The following is a 16,665-nucleotide window of genomic DNA, read 5'->3' as shown; positions in this document are numbered from 1 at the left end:
GGTGGTCTAGCGCTTCAGGCGCTCAGTCCGGAACCGCCGGACTGCTACGGTCGCAGGTTCGAATCCTGCCACGGGCATGGATGTGTGTGATGTCCTTAGGTTAGTTAGGTTTAAGTATTTCTGAGTTCTAGGGGACTGATGACCACATATGTTAAGTCCCATAGTGCTCAGAGCCATTTTTGATTATAGAATGAATTAGTTGACATTCATAAGCAGCTGGAAATCACCCTGAGTACTGTCTAAAGATTGGCAGCATGTGTGTTGGTAGAGTTCCCTAGAGTCATCCTCTTCTGTGGTCCTGTTTTGCTTAGGAAGTAAAAGATATGTGTTACTCGTTCTGAGTGTGAATGGTGTGTCAATGGTAGGGCTAGGCATCCCCTTCAGTGCAGATAGGGACGAGGGTATTACATCCATCCTACTAAACAACAAGCTTAAGGTGCTGACTTACACTGAATATGTTACTGAGCCAGGGTCAGGTGTGTACTGCTATCCAGGTAGCTGACTGTGTGTGGAAGCACACAGGGCCTATTTTCCCTGGAAGATCCAGAGAAATGCCCCATACAAGTGAGAGTGTTAAAATCCTAGTGATTAACTCGCAAAGCATTTGCAACAAAATCTCAGATTTTGAAGCACTCCTGAAAAGCAAAGAAGACTAGATAGCCAGTTAACATAGACAGAAGTGAGATTTTTTGGGAAAAATTTAAGCATATGTCGAAAGGACTGGCTAACAGTAAATGGAGTTTGTCGCAGTAGATAAGATACTGATGTAATAACAGAACTGCATGTGGAATAAAGTCTTTCCACTGAGAATCGTTCCCCTCCTCCCCCCTATTAGGACTCGCTGTCTTACATTTAGATCAATGTCAAAGTATCAACAGAAAAATAATCCTGTTTCTTATGAACATTTTGTTTTACAGAGTTTGTCTTGTGGGTTCCGTGCCAGGGACACATCGTGGAGCAGATGTAGACAGATGGGGTCACCGTCGAATGGCAGCCCACCTTAAGCGCTTTGCTGAGGTTCCAAGTACATCGTGGCCTCTATTCTTCCAGTGTTCCTCTATTGGCAGCCTAGGTGCAACTCCAGATTCTTGGATGTGTGGAGAATTTCGAGCTAGTCTTGCTCAGTCCGTCAACAAGCAGCCCCTCTCACAGCAGCCACCAGTGAAAGTGGTATGTTGTTAAGTTATAGATATTGTTTCCTGCTACCTTTCCCATAAAAATGTATGCTCCTTTATGTGCTACTTTAATTTACCTGCATGTCCATTTATTTCTGTAATTACAGTAATAATATTTATCTATATGCCATTGCTTTTGTGGAAGCTGTTGTCGATTCAAAGACCTCATCAGAAGAGCTATTTTATGAAAATTGTTCCCTTTTTTAATGAATATAAAATACTTTGTTTTTCCAGTAATTAAATGTGAACATCTCTGAAAGACAAAACGTAGACAACAGGTAAATGCAGAATGGCATACTATCTTCCAAGATGAAATTATACATGTATATCATTGTCACATATACAATGGTAGGATTGCATTATGACTAAATTCAGTAATGTCCATACCACATGGAGAAAGTTCTGTACATTTAGCTATTGGCTAGCTGTTGTTTGCTGAAGACATCATGTGTAGTAAAGTGTGGGACAAGTTGTGATGGTGAAATGGTTGCTTCAGATGCAAATGTTCGTTATAATAATTGGGAATTGTTACAGCGTATAAGCATAGCTTTTCCCCGTACACACCACCAAATCAGTAGTGCTTTCTTTATTCTACTGTGAAGCCCTCCATGGTAATTAAAAGGAATGTCACATTAAGTTCTAACTGAGTATTCCTGTAGCATGGCCATCCTTGCAGGTTATCACATCAGACACGGGCAAGTCACCTGATTGGCCAGCACAGGTAGCACTCAAAGAACCTTACAAAGAAATTGCTACTGTAGTTATCAATCAAACACATGCGAAGCTCCCTGTAGACAAACAATTTAGCAGTCAATGTCACTTGCTTGGTAGCCACCATGCTAGTCAAGTAAGCTCACAGCACTAAAATTTCGGTTGAAGACAATTAGTCATAGGTCTATGCTTTATGAAATCTGTGTAGTATGGAATAGAATATGATATTAGTAACAGTGTTGCTTCAGGCTGCTCGTTTTTTTATTTTGCTTTAATGTAGTTATAAACTGCTGTTTCAAGACAAAGTAAGACTTCTGTCAGAAGCAGTTTACTGCTGCTGCATCTCACTTTTCTTGTTGAATACAATGCTGTTAGTATATGCTAGTGTGGTAGTATATGTATGATCAGTATATGTAAGTCATTCAGTATTAATACCTGGTCTTAATACTGGAACATCCTATAGTGATTTCTTTAAAAAGCTTGGTATTTTGACAACTGTTCCGTGGTATATATCCTTATTAATGTCTTTCATATTTACCATGAAATATAATGCACAGAATTATTTATAATACTGGGACCAAACAAAATTTCTACAGAAAGTTAAAGGGTGTAACATAATTACAGAAATGGATCAATTACATTGGTGAACATCTTGTTCTCCTCTCATCCTCACAACAGTTAGTTCCCTCTCAATCCAGAGTCTGTGTGACCTACCTATTTCCTTTTGAATGTTCTTCGAGCTCTCCCTCTCTCCTACGTGAGAAAGGAACTATTAGTTCCAAAAGCTACAGTTGTGTATGTAATTTTATACATTTCTACCGGAATCACTGACAAAAAAGCCTGTTGATGTAAACCTAAAGCACATGCCTAAGAACTGAAAGTCTCAGGATAAAATGCTGGTCAGAATTGGAAATTTTTCAGCGTGCTTCTACCTTAACCTTCACTTCTCAGTTATGTGAAAATGTGCCAAGAATGATGCATGTTTCAGATTCCATGCTAAACTGTACGTCCCTTTCCCTGGTAGGGTTAGTGGGGTAGATTAGGGGCACCCAGGCCACCGAAGTGGCATCTAATTGAAAGTCTTCACCAGGCAGCTGAACATACCTCATCGGGGATTCGCAGCTGCCATGCCATGCAACTGTATACACCAGTACTGACATTTTTCTTGAAGTACTAGCCAGTAAATCTGTGTCATAATTTTATAAGCATGTATTCAGCAACTTTCAAGCATATTAAATGTATTGTAGTGCAGTGGATTTTAAGATACAAATAAATAACTTTATCCAGAATGAGATTTTCACTCTGCAGCGGAGTGTGCGCTGATATGAAACTTCCTGCCAGATTAAAACTGTGTGCCGGACCGAGACTCGAACTCGGGGACCTTTGCCTTTCGCAGGCAAGTACTCTACCAGCTGAGCTACCCAAGCACGACTCACGCCCCATCCTCACAGCCTTACTTCTGCCAGTAGCTCGTCTCCTACCTTCCAAACTTTACAGAATCTCTCCTCCGAACACAGGCACACAGTTTTAATCTGCCAGGAAATTTCAAATAACTTTATGCTGGCTAAATTGTTTTACCCAGCTTGAGACTATCTGCAGAGAGGATCTTTAAAGTAATAATTTATCAAATTAGCAACATAATAATATAATATTTCATAACTTCATCATTCTGTTGTTTTCTAGTTAATGAAATTGACTTCGTACCACAGTTTAGAGACTCCTTGCTGTGGAATACATGGAATATGATAGAAGGTTCATTAGACACTGGAATCTCATTCAAAACGAGGTGACATTTTAATTTCCATCTGGTATCCTTTCTGTAGGGTGTTGTTTTTTTTTCTTTTCTTTTTCTTTTCCCAAGTCATCACTTCGGATAAACTCCCTTGAACAACTGAGTTTGTGACACCTCTCTAGGGACTATATCAATGAGAGATTGAAACTCTAACCCTCTTCTACATTTATGTAATAAGGTTCAGTGTCAGTTGGTTAGGTCTCACCTCAATTGTATGTGACAGTTTCTGCTAAATGTTTTACAGATAATTGTAAGTGACATTCGTATATGTTTTGCATTTATACTGCATTCAGTTACTGGAAAGATTGATTCTATAACGTCTCTGGCGGAATATGAAAAGCAGTATGTTAACTCAAATATCTCATTTAGTTTCCTTTATATCTACACTCCTGGAAATGGAAAAAAGAACACATTGACACCGGTGTGTCAGACCCACCATACTTGCTCCGGACACTGCGAGAGGGCTGTACAAGCAATGATCACACGCACGGCACAGCGGACACACCAGGAACCGCGGTGTTGGCCGTTGAATGGCGCTAGCTGCGCAGCATTTGTGCACCGCCGCCGTCAGTGTCAGCCAGTTTGCCGTGGCATACGGAGCTCCATCGCAGTCTTTAACACTGGTAGCATGCCGCGACAGCGTGGACGTGAACCGTATGTGCAGTTGACGGACTTTGAGCGAGGGCGTATAGTGGGCATGCGGGAGGCTGGGTGGACGTACCGCCGAATTGCTCAACACGTGGGGCGTGAGGTCTCCACAGTACATCGATGTTGTCGCCTGTGGTCGGCGGAAGGTGCACGTGCCCGTCGACCTGGGACCGGACCGCAGCGACGCACGGATGCACGCCAAGACCGTAGGATCCTACGCAGTGCCGCAGGGGACCGCACCGCCACTTCCCAGCAAATTAGGGACATTGTTGCTCCTGGGGTATCGGCGAGGACCATTCGCAACCGTCTCCATGAAGCTGGGCTACGGCCCGCACACCGTTAGGCCGTCTTCCGCTCACGCCCCAACATCGTGCAGCCCGCCTCCAGTGGTGTCGCGACAGGCGTGAATGGAGGGACGAATGGAGACGTGTCGTCTTCAGCGATGAGAGTCGCTTCTGCCTTGGTGCCAATGATGGTCGTATGCGTGTTTGGCACCGTGCAGGTGAGCGCCACAATCAGGACTGCATACGACCGAGGCACACAGGGCCAACACCCGGCATCATGGTGTGGGGAACGATCTCCTACACTGGCCGTACACCACTGGTGATCGTCGAGGGGACACTGAATAGTGCACGGTACATCCAAACCGTCATCGAACCCATTGTTCTACCATTCCTAGACCGGCAAGGAAACTTGCTGTTCCAACAGGACAATGCACGTCCGCATGTATCCCGTGCCACCCAACGTGCTCTAGAAGGTGTAAGTCAACTACCCTGGCCAGCAAGATCTCCGGATCTGTCCCCCATGGAGCATGTTTGGGACTGGATGAAGCGTCGTCTCACGCGGTCTGCACGTCCAGCACGAACGCTGATCCAACTGAGGCGCCAGGTGGAAATGGCATGGCAAGCCGTTCCACAGGACTACATCCAGCATCTCTACGATTGTCTCCATGGGAGAATAGCAGCCTGCATTGCTGCGAAAGGTGGATATACACTGTACTAGTGCCGACATCGTGCATGCTCTGTTGCCTGTGTCTATGTGCCTGTGGTTCTGTCAGTGTGATCATGTGATGTATCTGACCCCAGGAATGTGTTAATAAAGTTTCCCCTTCCTGGGACAATGAATTCACGGTGTTCTTATTTCAATTTCCAGGAGTGTAGTTTTATTTATTACCCCCTGACTAATTTGTAGAATGTTTCTATAGGTGGCTAGTACAGTAAATAGTGCCATTTGTCTTCTTAAATTGTGTGTCATTGCCAATATAATAGCGATAAAATTTTCTTGCAGATCTATCCTTGTTTTCGTAATGTGGCCCAAAGTATACATGGCCTTTTGGGTGGTGACTGTCTACCATATTCGATAAGAACTCATGGGAAGCAGGCTTGGTTTACAGGATACCTACAGTAAGTTTACTTTATTATGATTAAATTTTTCTTGTTCATTTAAAACTTTATTTACTGAATAGCTCTTGTCAGAGGCACAAATGCAAAATATATACTTTTTATTGTGGTGCAGGAAACTTGAGGAAAAGTAGCTACATTATTTACTGATGTACATTGCCAGTTGCAGGACTGAGCACTGTTACTTATTCAGAATGAATGATTTCATCAGATCGAATTGTTCTAGCATTAGTAAATTTTAAACTGGAACTGCAATGTGAGATTGATAAGGACCAGATTAAATGTGTATGAATTATTCTAAATTACTTGATTGTTTGAGTTTTTACATTGTATTGGAAATGTGTGTAGACAATTACTTAATTCCTTAGTTTTAAATCATTGACAGAAGTCATTGAAATCCTTACACTTAACAAAAGTTGCTATTTTTTAATATCTTCAACTATATTTACCTGTGTGTGCACAATCCCGTTACAACTTACCAAGTTCACATACGAATAAAGAGGTGTGTAGTGCAATCCAAATGCTGCATATGCGTTATCTTTGCACTACAGTGCATATGCAGTTCCTATTGGGACTGAATATTTGATAGTAGGGAAGGGGCATTTAAGGGTGGTACCAATGGGTTAAGGAACATGGTTAAATTGCCCCGAAGCCACTACAATGTGTAGATAATTTGTGAACTGAAAGTGTGTTTAGTGCTCACATCGAGAGTACATGAAGTGTACCCTCTAGCAGCATTGTGCACCTACATTAACTAGTATAGCATCCTGATAATGGACTAGACAGCTCTGTGGGAACATTCACTGGGCATCCACTGTGTAAAGGCTTGCAACTGCAAAATATCCAGTTTGATAGCTTCACCCATCCCCCTAACATTGGTATAACAACTCATCATCATCCATTACTTCCACCTCAATTGGAGACAGATATTTGTTTCTACCATTGAGAATTCCATGTGTTTTGCACATTTATTTACAAACATCATCTGACTACCGAATGTTCCTTTGTTGAGACCGTTTGTGCCAGATAGATCAAATTCAAAATTGAAACTTCCTGGCAGATTAAAACTGTGTGCCGGACCGAAACTCGAACTCCGGACCTTTGCCTTTCGTGGCCAAGTGCTCTACCAATTGAGCTACCCAAGCACGACACACGCCCCGTCCTCACAGCTTTACTTCTGCCAGTACCTCGTCTCCTACCTTCCAAACTTAACAGCTCTCTTGCGAACCTTGCAGAACTAGCACTCCTGAAAGAAAGGATGTTGCGGAGACATGGCTTAGCCACAGCCTGGGGGATGTTTCCAGAATAGTTTGGAAGGTAGGAGACAAGGTACTGGCAGAAGTAAAGCTGTGAGGATGGGGTGTGAGTTGTGCTTGGGTAGCTCAGTTGGTAGAGCACTTGCCTGCGAAAGGCAAAGGTCCTGAGTTCGAGTCTTGGTACAGCACACAGTTTTAATCTGCCAGGAAGTTTCATATCAGCGCACACTCCACTGCAGAGTGAAAATTTCATTCTGGAAATTCAAAATTGTAGAATCTGATATTTTACCATTTACGTCATTTTTGTATTATCTTTCATGAGTGTGTCAAGACCTTATATGTATCATGATTTATTGTTTCTTGTGGCATATCAGGCCCATAAATGAAAAGAGAATCGGCAAGTGTAGTTTAAAATTATTTGTGTACTGTTCTGTAAAATATTGAATAAGCCGCAGGTGCAGCTTCAGTGTGTGTTCGTTTCTCGGGCAGTGGATAAGTTATACCTGGGTCAGAATCACAAAGTCATTTACCGCGAAGTATATATCTGAGTGTGGAAAGGAGCGATGTTGGTTCACCGGTGCATGCACGCGCAGTATGGCTGTAACGGCAACAGCTGTTCAGTTCCTTACTGGAATATCCTTGTGGCTTAACAAATGCACTCCTGTCTGTAAAATGATACAATGTTCCTGTTATTTGTATATCTCAACAGGAATCACACTTTCTTCTACAATAATCAGAATTAATCATGTTCATTTGCCATATTCAATCCAAGAGGGGTGCTAAAACGGATCGGAATCTTTCATATAAGTACAATAACTAACATTAAAATAATATGAACTGCTTGAATACTTCAAATGGCTCTAAGCACTATGGGACTTAACATCTGAAGTCACCAGTCCCCTAGACTTAGAACTAGTTAAACCTAACTAACCTAAGGACATCACACACATCCATGCCCAAGGCAGGATTCGATCCTGCGACCGTAGCAGCAGCGCGGTTCCAGACTGAAGCGCCTAGAACCGTCCAGCCACAGCAGCTGGCACTTTGAATACTTACCAATGACTGTAGTGTGAATGTAGAGTGTAATACTTGTGCAGAGGATTATATCTTAGTAAGCGGTACACAGAATTCAGTCCAAAATACGAGACATGACCACAAAATATAGACGAATTATCGCAAAAGGTAAATGCCACTTAGTTCAGAATCACATTCTTCGTCGACACTTGTCTTCATCTGTGCTCTGGTCCGTGGAAGAGTCACTGATATTGCCCAAGGAAATAATTATATTTTCAGTGTTACTTTCTACACTAAATTCAGTTTTCATTATTTGTGCCACTGCTTCCTCTTTACAGTCTTTGAATTTTTGCCACAGTGAGGCAAACTGTTATTTGTTGTCACATAGTGTTTAATCTGTGCACAAACCATTTTGAAGGCATTGAAGTGGCAGTGGTATGGGGGAAACCTAAGAACCCTGTGGCCATATTCTTTAGCTGCCTCATCCACTACATACTATTGAATCTGTGGACTTTTTACCATGAGCTCCACCTTACATAAGTTGTCCTGAATTTTCACATTGTAGCATTTCAGCTATGCAACAACGCTTTTTTTTTTAAAGTTGGAGCTCTACCTTTAATAACTATGGGATATATGGCATTATCCATTACAATGACAGACAGCTGATTTAAGTTTTCCAATAGCTGCCCCTTGAACCACTTCAGAAAACTATTGTGGTACATCTCCTCATGGTAGTCATTTATTTTCTTTGATTTGCAAACAAGGAGACAGTTTGGTATGAAACCAGACGCAGTTCCAGCTTGCAAGACATTAATTCTTGTGCCCCAGTGCACAGGAACAGCAGAGCTTCCACATATGCTATGATGTGTCGTGTCTTTCGTAACAGAATGACCCCGGCATTTATCCAGGGTGTGTCAAGCCAAGCAGTGTCTTCAAACACTGAATAACTGTGTCTTCTGAAGAGTAATGCAGTCTTTTTTTTTTTTTTTTTTAAAAAAAAAAAACAGTTGGATGTACTTTTCTCTTGTGATATTCATATATGTGGCGGTGAACAGCATCTTGTTGAAAAGAGGAAAAGTTTGTTGCTAGTGGTTCTTTCCTCTTTTGACCAGATTTATTTTTTTCTTTTAATTATTTATTTACAACATGATGCACTACAATATTTGCAATACTACATGTACGTATTGTGTGTGTGTGTGTGTGTGTGTGTTGTAACATTTGTATTGTATGGTGGCGGTGGTGGGTCACAAATAGCAGCAAGGGGGCCATCAAGGTTAATGTCCCCATCCAACGGATGGGTCACCATCAGCAGTTGTCGCAAGCCCTCACTTCGTGAGACACTGCGCAAATGTCCTACTTTAAATACCAGATCTCTCTGCAAAGTCTGGTGATCAAGAACTTTACACCACCACCTCTTCTCCACTAGCTGAACAATACTGGCACTGATCCCCACCCACCCACCCGCCCACCCACCACCACCACCACCACCACCACCACCACCACCATCAGCCGTACACCAGGGTTGACCACCATTGCAGAAACGTGCATTAGTGACCTTGGCTGTGGAGGAAGTTTTTTTCTTTTTTACTGGGTGTCCACAGTTTGGATGAACCAGGTTCTCCCCCTCTTGCACAGGCTCTTTACAATCTTTGACTACTATTTTTATGTATCTTCAGAGCACTTGCAGTTTTTTCAGCTAACTTTGTTAGAGGCAATAGAGTTGCACTATTGTCTCTCTTCTTCTCAAAATATTCGCCAGCCGGAGTGGCCGAGCGGTTCTAGGTGCTACAGTCTGGAACTGCGCGACCGCTACGGTCGCAGGTTCGAATCCTGCCTGAGGCATGGATGTTTGTGATGTCCTTAGATTAGTTAGGTTTAAGTAGTTCTAAGTTCTAGGGGACTGATGACCTCAAAAGTTAAGGCCCATAGTGCTCAGAACCATTTGAACCTTTTTTTTTTTTTTTTTTTCTCAGAGTATTCCCTAATTGTCTGTTGCTATGGTAGCAGCCCTGTAAACAGCAAGATGTCAGTCACTTTGTGATTCTTATCTGGGTATACTATCTGCTCCTCTGGATCCTGTTTTCTCTACTTGTTGATGGTAGATCTACGCACCCACTACAAGGGAGACAGAGAGCAAGGAGGATCCAGGGTGGTACACCGATCCTCCTAACCGACTAGCTCCACCAGAAAGTAAAACTGAACCATTGAGATTCATTTCACCTGTTGGGAAATGTGTCATGCACCATGTCAAGGGAAGTCAAACACAAAAGGGTAGGGATCTATTAACCATCAGCAGTTCAAATATGCGGTGAATAATGGTACCCCTTAGGGAAATGGCAGCAAAAATTGGGAGTGAACACTTTTTGCACTCAGTATATATGCTTGTGGGCCTCATTCATAATGTTGAAGAGGCTCTTGTGGCAGCTATTGAGGATACAGTGTTTGACCAACTGCAGATCATGCAGCCTGTTAGGACAGACAATGCCTGTTTTCTGGGCTCTGACTCATACTTGGATCATTCCAGCAATCGGCAGAGAAGGTTAAAAAGACCAGCTCTGCCCACAGTTTCAATGAAGCTCATAATCTGAACATTGTCCTAAAAAGAAAGGGTAAGTGATGTCCCCCGTGGTTGCGGTCTAATTAGTCTCTTGCAAATCTGACTCCATTTGATGAAAATAAAAGTCATCTGAGAGACCAATGCTCTGTCCAATTAGATTTCTTAATCTGCTGTGCATTTTGTTGTGAACTAACTGGGAAATGCTATAAACTGAATCAATCAATTAATCACTTGGTGTTCACTTGAGCTAATTCCCTTTTACACTTTGCATGAGTAGGAGAGCACGTCTGCCATCTGGCCAGCTTGCCAGGGTGGTCCTGTTGGTAGCTCCCCTGCTGTTTCATGGTTGACCTTCACTGTCTCTCCATGAGCCACCATTTCCCCTTTTACACAGCCAAGCATTGTCCACATCGTCTTTCCCTGTCCCATTCACACAGCCTGCAAGCAAGGCAGACTCTCGAGAATTATTTGACTATTGAAAACCTAACAATCTGCTGTACATGAACAGCATTGTCACCACCACACTTCACCATAAGCTTGTACTCACCTTTATTGTCCATAAGGCTGGAAATATCAATTCTCAAACTCAGAGTTTTTGTACCCACAGATGTAAAACTACATGTTCTATTCACATTAATGTGACCACCACCTATGTTCAACATCAACATGCAATAACCAGCCACAGACGGCAGGTGGCAGCACTAACAATGTGAATATGGAGCGATTTGTCAGATGTCCAAAAGGGCCAAGGATGGAAGCATTTCCTAAATGGCTAAGTTTGTAAACTGTTCAGTTGCCGTCGTTGAAGTATACCATCCATGGTAAAATGGTGCTATGCAAAACTAGTGCTGAGGCAACTTTGATGTATCGTGCGCCATAGATGACAAGTGTGAATGACGGCTATGGAGACATATTCAGCAAATATATGTGCAACTGTTGGGCAACATACTGCCCAGATGAACTAAGAGGCTACCATAAGTGTCTCCTCAGTGACTATTCAATTAATATTGCTGCGTATGGACCTCCTCAGCATCACGTGGTTCCTGCACCCATGTCGACTGCTGTTTATTGGCAACAGAGGCAACTGCTGTTTATTGGCAACAGAGGCTGGAATTTGCATTCCAGTACTGCAACTGGACATTCTCTGAGTGATGACAGGTGGCCTTTTCAGATGACAGATGGCTGTTGACATGAACAGTGTGCGAAACGTCTGAAACCGAACACCCTGTAACAATTCTCGGAAGAGTCCATGCCAGAGGAGGGAGTGTTATAGTCTGGGGAATGTTTTTGTTGCATTCTGTGGATGATCTGTTCATTCTGAAATAGACGTTGGGCCAACAAAAGTATGCATCTGTCCTATATGCAGTTTGTTTTTCCTTGGGATGACAGCATCTTCTAAAAAGACAGTGCAACGTGTCACTCAGCTTGGAGAGTATCTGCGTGATTTGAAGAGCACCAGTATAAGTTTACCATACATGCCGGGCCACATAACCTCCCGGATTTAAACCAGTTGAGAGTCTGTGGTATCACCTTGATCAGGCTGTATGTGCAATGGATTGTCAACCAAGAAACCTAGCACAGCTGGCCACAGCAATGGAGTTCGCATGGTTCCACATCCCTGTTGGTACCTTCCAGAACCTCATTGACACTCTTCCTGCATATCTTGTAGCTGTCCACACCACAAAATATTCAGGCCTTTGACAGGTGGTCATATTAATGTTACTGGACAGTGTATTATACAACACACTAACAACAAAGTACCCCAGCAGTCAGTATCTTTCAGAAGTAGCAGTACTAATAGCGATTGGCTTTAATTAATGAACTGTCAGTGAATTACTGGTTTGTTGGAGTATCTGTAGTTGTGAATGCTAAATCCTAGTTCTCCTCCAGAAGCTGATTCCCTCAGTAGATCTCACTGGGAACTTAACAGTCATTTAGCAGGTATTCACAGCTTGTAGGTCTTGCAGTCAGTTTCTCAGTGTCGTTAGTGACAGCAGGTGGTGTCATGTTACCAGTTCACGTATCTCTGCTCACATATGGCTACAGCAGAAATGGCTGAGCATTTCTGTTCTGCATACTTTCACATGCTGCTTTTAATGTGTAATGTTGGTTTACTTTGGCTGATGGTTATAGTCTCATCACTTTTCTGTGCACTTTCGCAACCAGTTTAGGGCGTTCTGTCGCACAGAATAAACACACCACACTGAGAAACAGTGCAAAATATGGAAAAGAATCACTGTTGTTACATCGCTAGTCAGAAAAGTGTCGTCTGCAACTGACTGGCAAATGGCACCTGATGTAGCAAAGTGATGTGACAGTGGTGGACAGAATAGAAGATGCTACCAAACTCCTGCTTTGATTGGTAGTTGCTGTGGTAGCTGTCCTGTAAGCAAGTAACTGTCAATCACTTTGTTATTCTGATCCCGATATAGATGCCTTCTGTGAAAACTACCTTGAACAGGCTGGTCAGAATTTCACTCATGGTGAAAACATATAAAATATAATGACAACAAATAGACCTGACCTCTTTGAGGATGTCTTCACTGGGTTTGGTGTCAGTGATCTTGAGGCAGTTGTAGCAAGAATGATAACCTGAGTACAAAAGGCAACTAATATAAGTAGAAACAGTTGAGTGTTAAGAAACTAGATGAATGGACAGTGGGGGCCACATCTCAACAATAGACTATAAACATTTGGCTCTGGACATGACAAAAACTATTTGTCAAGTTTAAAAGCATATTTGACCATGCACCGGGTAGATATGTACCCATTAGAAATGTTTCTGATGGAAGGGACCCTCCATGGTTTGTAGTCACTGTAAAGGAACTCCTAAAGAAACATAGTGTATGGCATAATAGGTGGAAAAAACAAGAAGCATTGGGCTATACATAGATTAAAAAACTAAAAACCCTCCTCAATTGCGAAAAAAGCACCTAGTGTTTACTGGTAACCCAGGTTTTGGCGTAGATAACTACACCTTCAGAACAACAATAAAACCCACAAGTGCCTAAGAAGACATTTGTCAATGATTAAAAGAACACCATAGCTATACATTTATAAATGAAAAAGAAAAGGAAAGCACAAACAGTACATATGTACAAAGTCAAAACAGCTACTTAACTTAATGGTCTACGCTCCACCTCACACCGGCCTATGTTCAATGGGCCATGACCCGCCATAAGTTTATGGGTCATGGCCCATCGAACATAGGCCGGTGTGAGGTGGAGCGTACACCATTAAGTTAAGTAGCAGTTTTGACTTTGTACATATGTCATGCAGATTGACTAATAACTAAGTTGTATGCATCAGGAATTTAATGACTTCTGCTAAATACAAAAGTGTTTAACATTTGTGGGCTCTCGAAGACTTACTAGTAATAAGTAACGAAAGAACGACCTTATAAATTGTATGCGTGATATTAATTAATATCATATTGTTTACTAAAGTGGTTGTTTACTAAAAATGAAAGAGAGGCATTTTCAGTTCCATTACCATATGAATTACTTATTTCATAGTTTTCGTAACAGCTGCAAATGTGAACTTGTGTAAGCAAAAAGTGTATTTTCATATACTGAATGTAGTTTTGCTATGCAGACACCACAGAACTGCAGATGTGGAGGCTCTGCATGTAGATCTGACCAGCAGCTATCTGGCACCTTCGCACAATATTCTATGTACTATTTTACCTGTGGAATAAACACAGTTGGTAACAGGTGTCGTGGTGTTTTGTACAATGTCTTTTTTACTAACATGTCTACTAACAGGAATACTGAAATTTGTTTTCAATCTGTACAGTGAATGGAAGAGTGACAGCCGCTACCGTTCAGAGGCTATGCCACATATCAAGACATATGGCCGAGCATCACCAGACTGGACCAGCCTAGCCTGGTTTCATTTGAGCAGTGCCAACTTGTCAAAAGCAGCTTGGGGCATGGCTAGCAAAGGAAAGACATCTGGTTCTGGGCACTACATTATGTCCTATGAACTGGGTGTACTGTTTCTGCCACAATTACTGGTTAGTGCTGAATCACCTCTTTTGTTTCTTACAACCCTCCCCCCCTCCCCCCAACACACACACACACACACACACACACACACACACACACACACACACGCACGATACACAACAGCTCCCCAGTGTTTACCTTGGGAGTACATATTCTAAGGTAAAATAAAAATTATTCCTAGCTTCCAAACTAGTAATTCATTATTTAGCCAGAACTTTGTTTTCCCTCACTTTCACAGCATCTTGGTTCCTCTCGTCCAAGGGTCTGAGTAACCTGCCCCTTCTTTACAAATCTTCCACATCTTGTCCCTCTTGCCTGCAGGAGGGAGGAACTAATAAGTTTCAAATGCTGGGAATAGATATTTCTTACTTTTAATATGTCCGTTAGCAATGCTGTATTTTTGCTCATGACGCTGAGTACTGGTGATCCACTTGTGTCTTAGTGTAGCTCCATACAGCTCATATTTTTGAGGAAAGTTTTGAGAACAACTACAGATTAGCAAGTATGTGAAAGAGGGCTGGATTCATATCACAAAAGTTTGCCCTCTGCATACAGTTTCCACCCCCATCTGTATTGCTCATTTTTTGCTTCGGCATCTGTACATGTGAGTAATACATGTTACTGTTTACTGCAGTCCAAAGAGAGAAGAAATTACACATGGAAGTTTGTCAGTATGTTAAACTAAGGAAATGAGGGGTCATCATCAGGTAAGTGGTGGATAACAGATGAGAAAATAAAGGCTACAAACGGCTGTTAACTTGTGCCTGCTTTAAGGCCTAACAGATAAGTGACAGCAGGGAGGTAAAATAATTCCATTATATTCTGCTGTCCCTTTTTATCCCACTGTGTGTGTGTGCGTGTGGGCGCGCGCGCGCATGCTTGAGTGTGCCAGTAAACAATTGACCATGGAATTCAAAGATCTACATCACGATTACAATCCAGCACAATTTTTGCCAGCTAGCTTTTTACATAGTTCCAAAAGCATGAACTGTTCCAAAATTTGATGACATGAATATTATTTCCTTTGTATACACTAACCATCTACTAACATCTAGATTACTATGCTGTGTTATTTAAGTAAGTGCAACTACTTTAAATTTAATGTGGGAAGCACTTTCATTTTTTATTTCCATTTTCTGTTTTTCAACGTGACATATCATATATCTTGTGCATAAAAGAAAAATAATACAAAAGGAATTTGAAAGATAGTTTCACAATTGAAAGGATCAGACCAGTTCTGCATCCCACTAATAAATATGAGTAGTGTATCTTCAGATGTACTGTCACTATCCTTTTTTTCTTATTGTATCTTTCTAACATTCTGATATTTACTTTACAGATTGGGAAGTCAGAGTTTCGTGTTGGTAATACACTGGGGAATAGTTCAGCACCTTCATTTCCTCTACCATTCGATGTTCCACCTACACCATATGGTGAAAGAGATAAACCATGGGTTACTGAATATATGACTGTTAAATTTTAGTATGTAATATTTTGTGTAAAGCACCAATGTATTGTCACATTTTGTATTAGTGCCTTTATGTGAAGCACAGTTGCAAAGAACATTAAAACATTAATTTAATAAAAGAAATGTCCAATACGTAATTTTCAAGAACACTAATAAAGATCTTGGGTTAATATGTTAGGCATGTTTTACATTAATATTCTTATTGTAGATTAAGGGGTAACTTTTACAAAATTTAATTTTTTGCATTATGGTGTTCTGTGATCCTAAAAAACTTCTAACAGCTTCAGAATTTAAGAGTGCTACACATGAATGGGAGTAGTGTGATTCCTGTCTTGAGGTCAGATGGCACTTGTACAAAATAACTGCATATAGTAACGAGTGAGTGTCATCCTTTTTCTAGCCATAACAATTAGTGTATTTCATAGAATTGTACATAATCTTAACTCGACAACATCAAGCTGTTCATTGTCTTTGCAGTCATCTTTGCTCTGGCTTGGAACCACCAGTGTACATCTCACCAACATCATAGTAAACTAACTGAATAACATGGATTTTATCTCCTGCTTAACCCATAGGTATATTATTGCATTTTATGCACTACTGGTGTTCTGTACAGTTTCAGTATATTACAGTCCCC

At 41.6% G+C, this 16,665-nt stretch overlaps 1 protein-coding gene across 1 annotated transcript in view; it reads left to right on the top strand.

Annotated features, from left to right (window-relative positions):
• The window catches only part of LOC124789463 (probable tyrosyl-DNA phosphodiesterase), a 100,671-nt gene extending 84,471 nt beyond the window's left edge, over positions 1–16,200 (top strand). The window contains exons 8-11 of the mRNA XM_047256830.1: positions 918–1,170; positions 5,614–5,729; positions 14,349–14,568; positions 15,900–16,200. Coding sequence (XP_047112786.1) covers positions 918–1,170; positions 5,614–5,729; positions 14,349–14,568; positions 15,900–16,043 — 733 coding nt within the window. The 3' untranslated portion in view covers positions 16,044–16,200. The remainder of the gene's footprint in view (positions 1–917; positions 1,171–5,613; positions 5,730–14,348; positions 14,569–15,899) is intronic.
• The last annotated feature ends 465 nt before the right edge of the window (positions 16,201–16,665 follow it).

This window comes from Schistocerca piceifrons, chromosome 3 (assembly GCF_021461385.2).
Source record: "Schistocerca piceifrons isolate TAMUIC-IGC-003096 chromosome 3, iqSchPice1.1, whole genome shotgun sequence".
NCBI lineage: Eukaryota > Metazoa > Arthropoda > Insecta > Orthoptera > Acrididae > Schistocerca > Schistocerca piceifrons.
The sequence above is the reverse complement of the archived record's forward strand: the minus strand, read 5'-3'. Positions and strand labels throughout refer to the sequence as shown.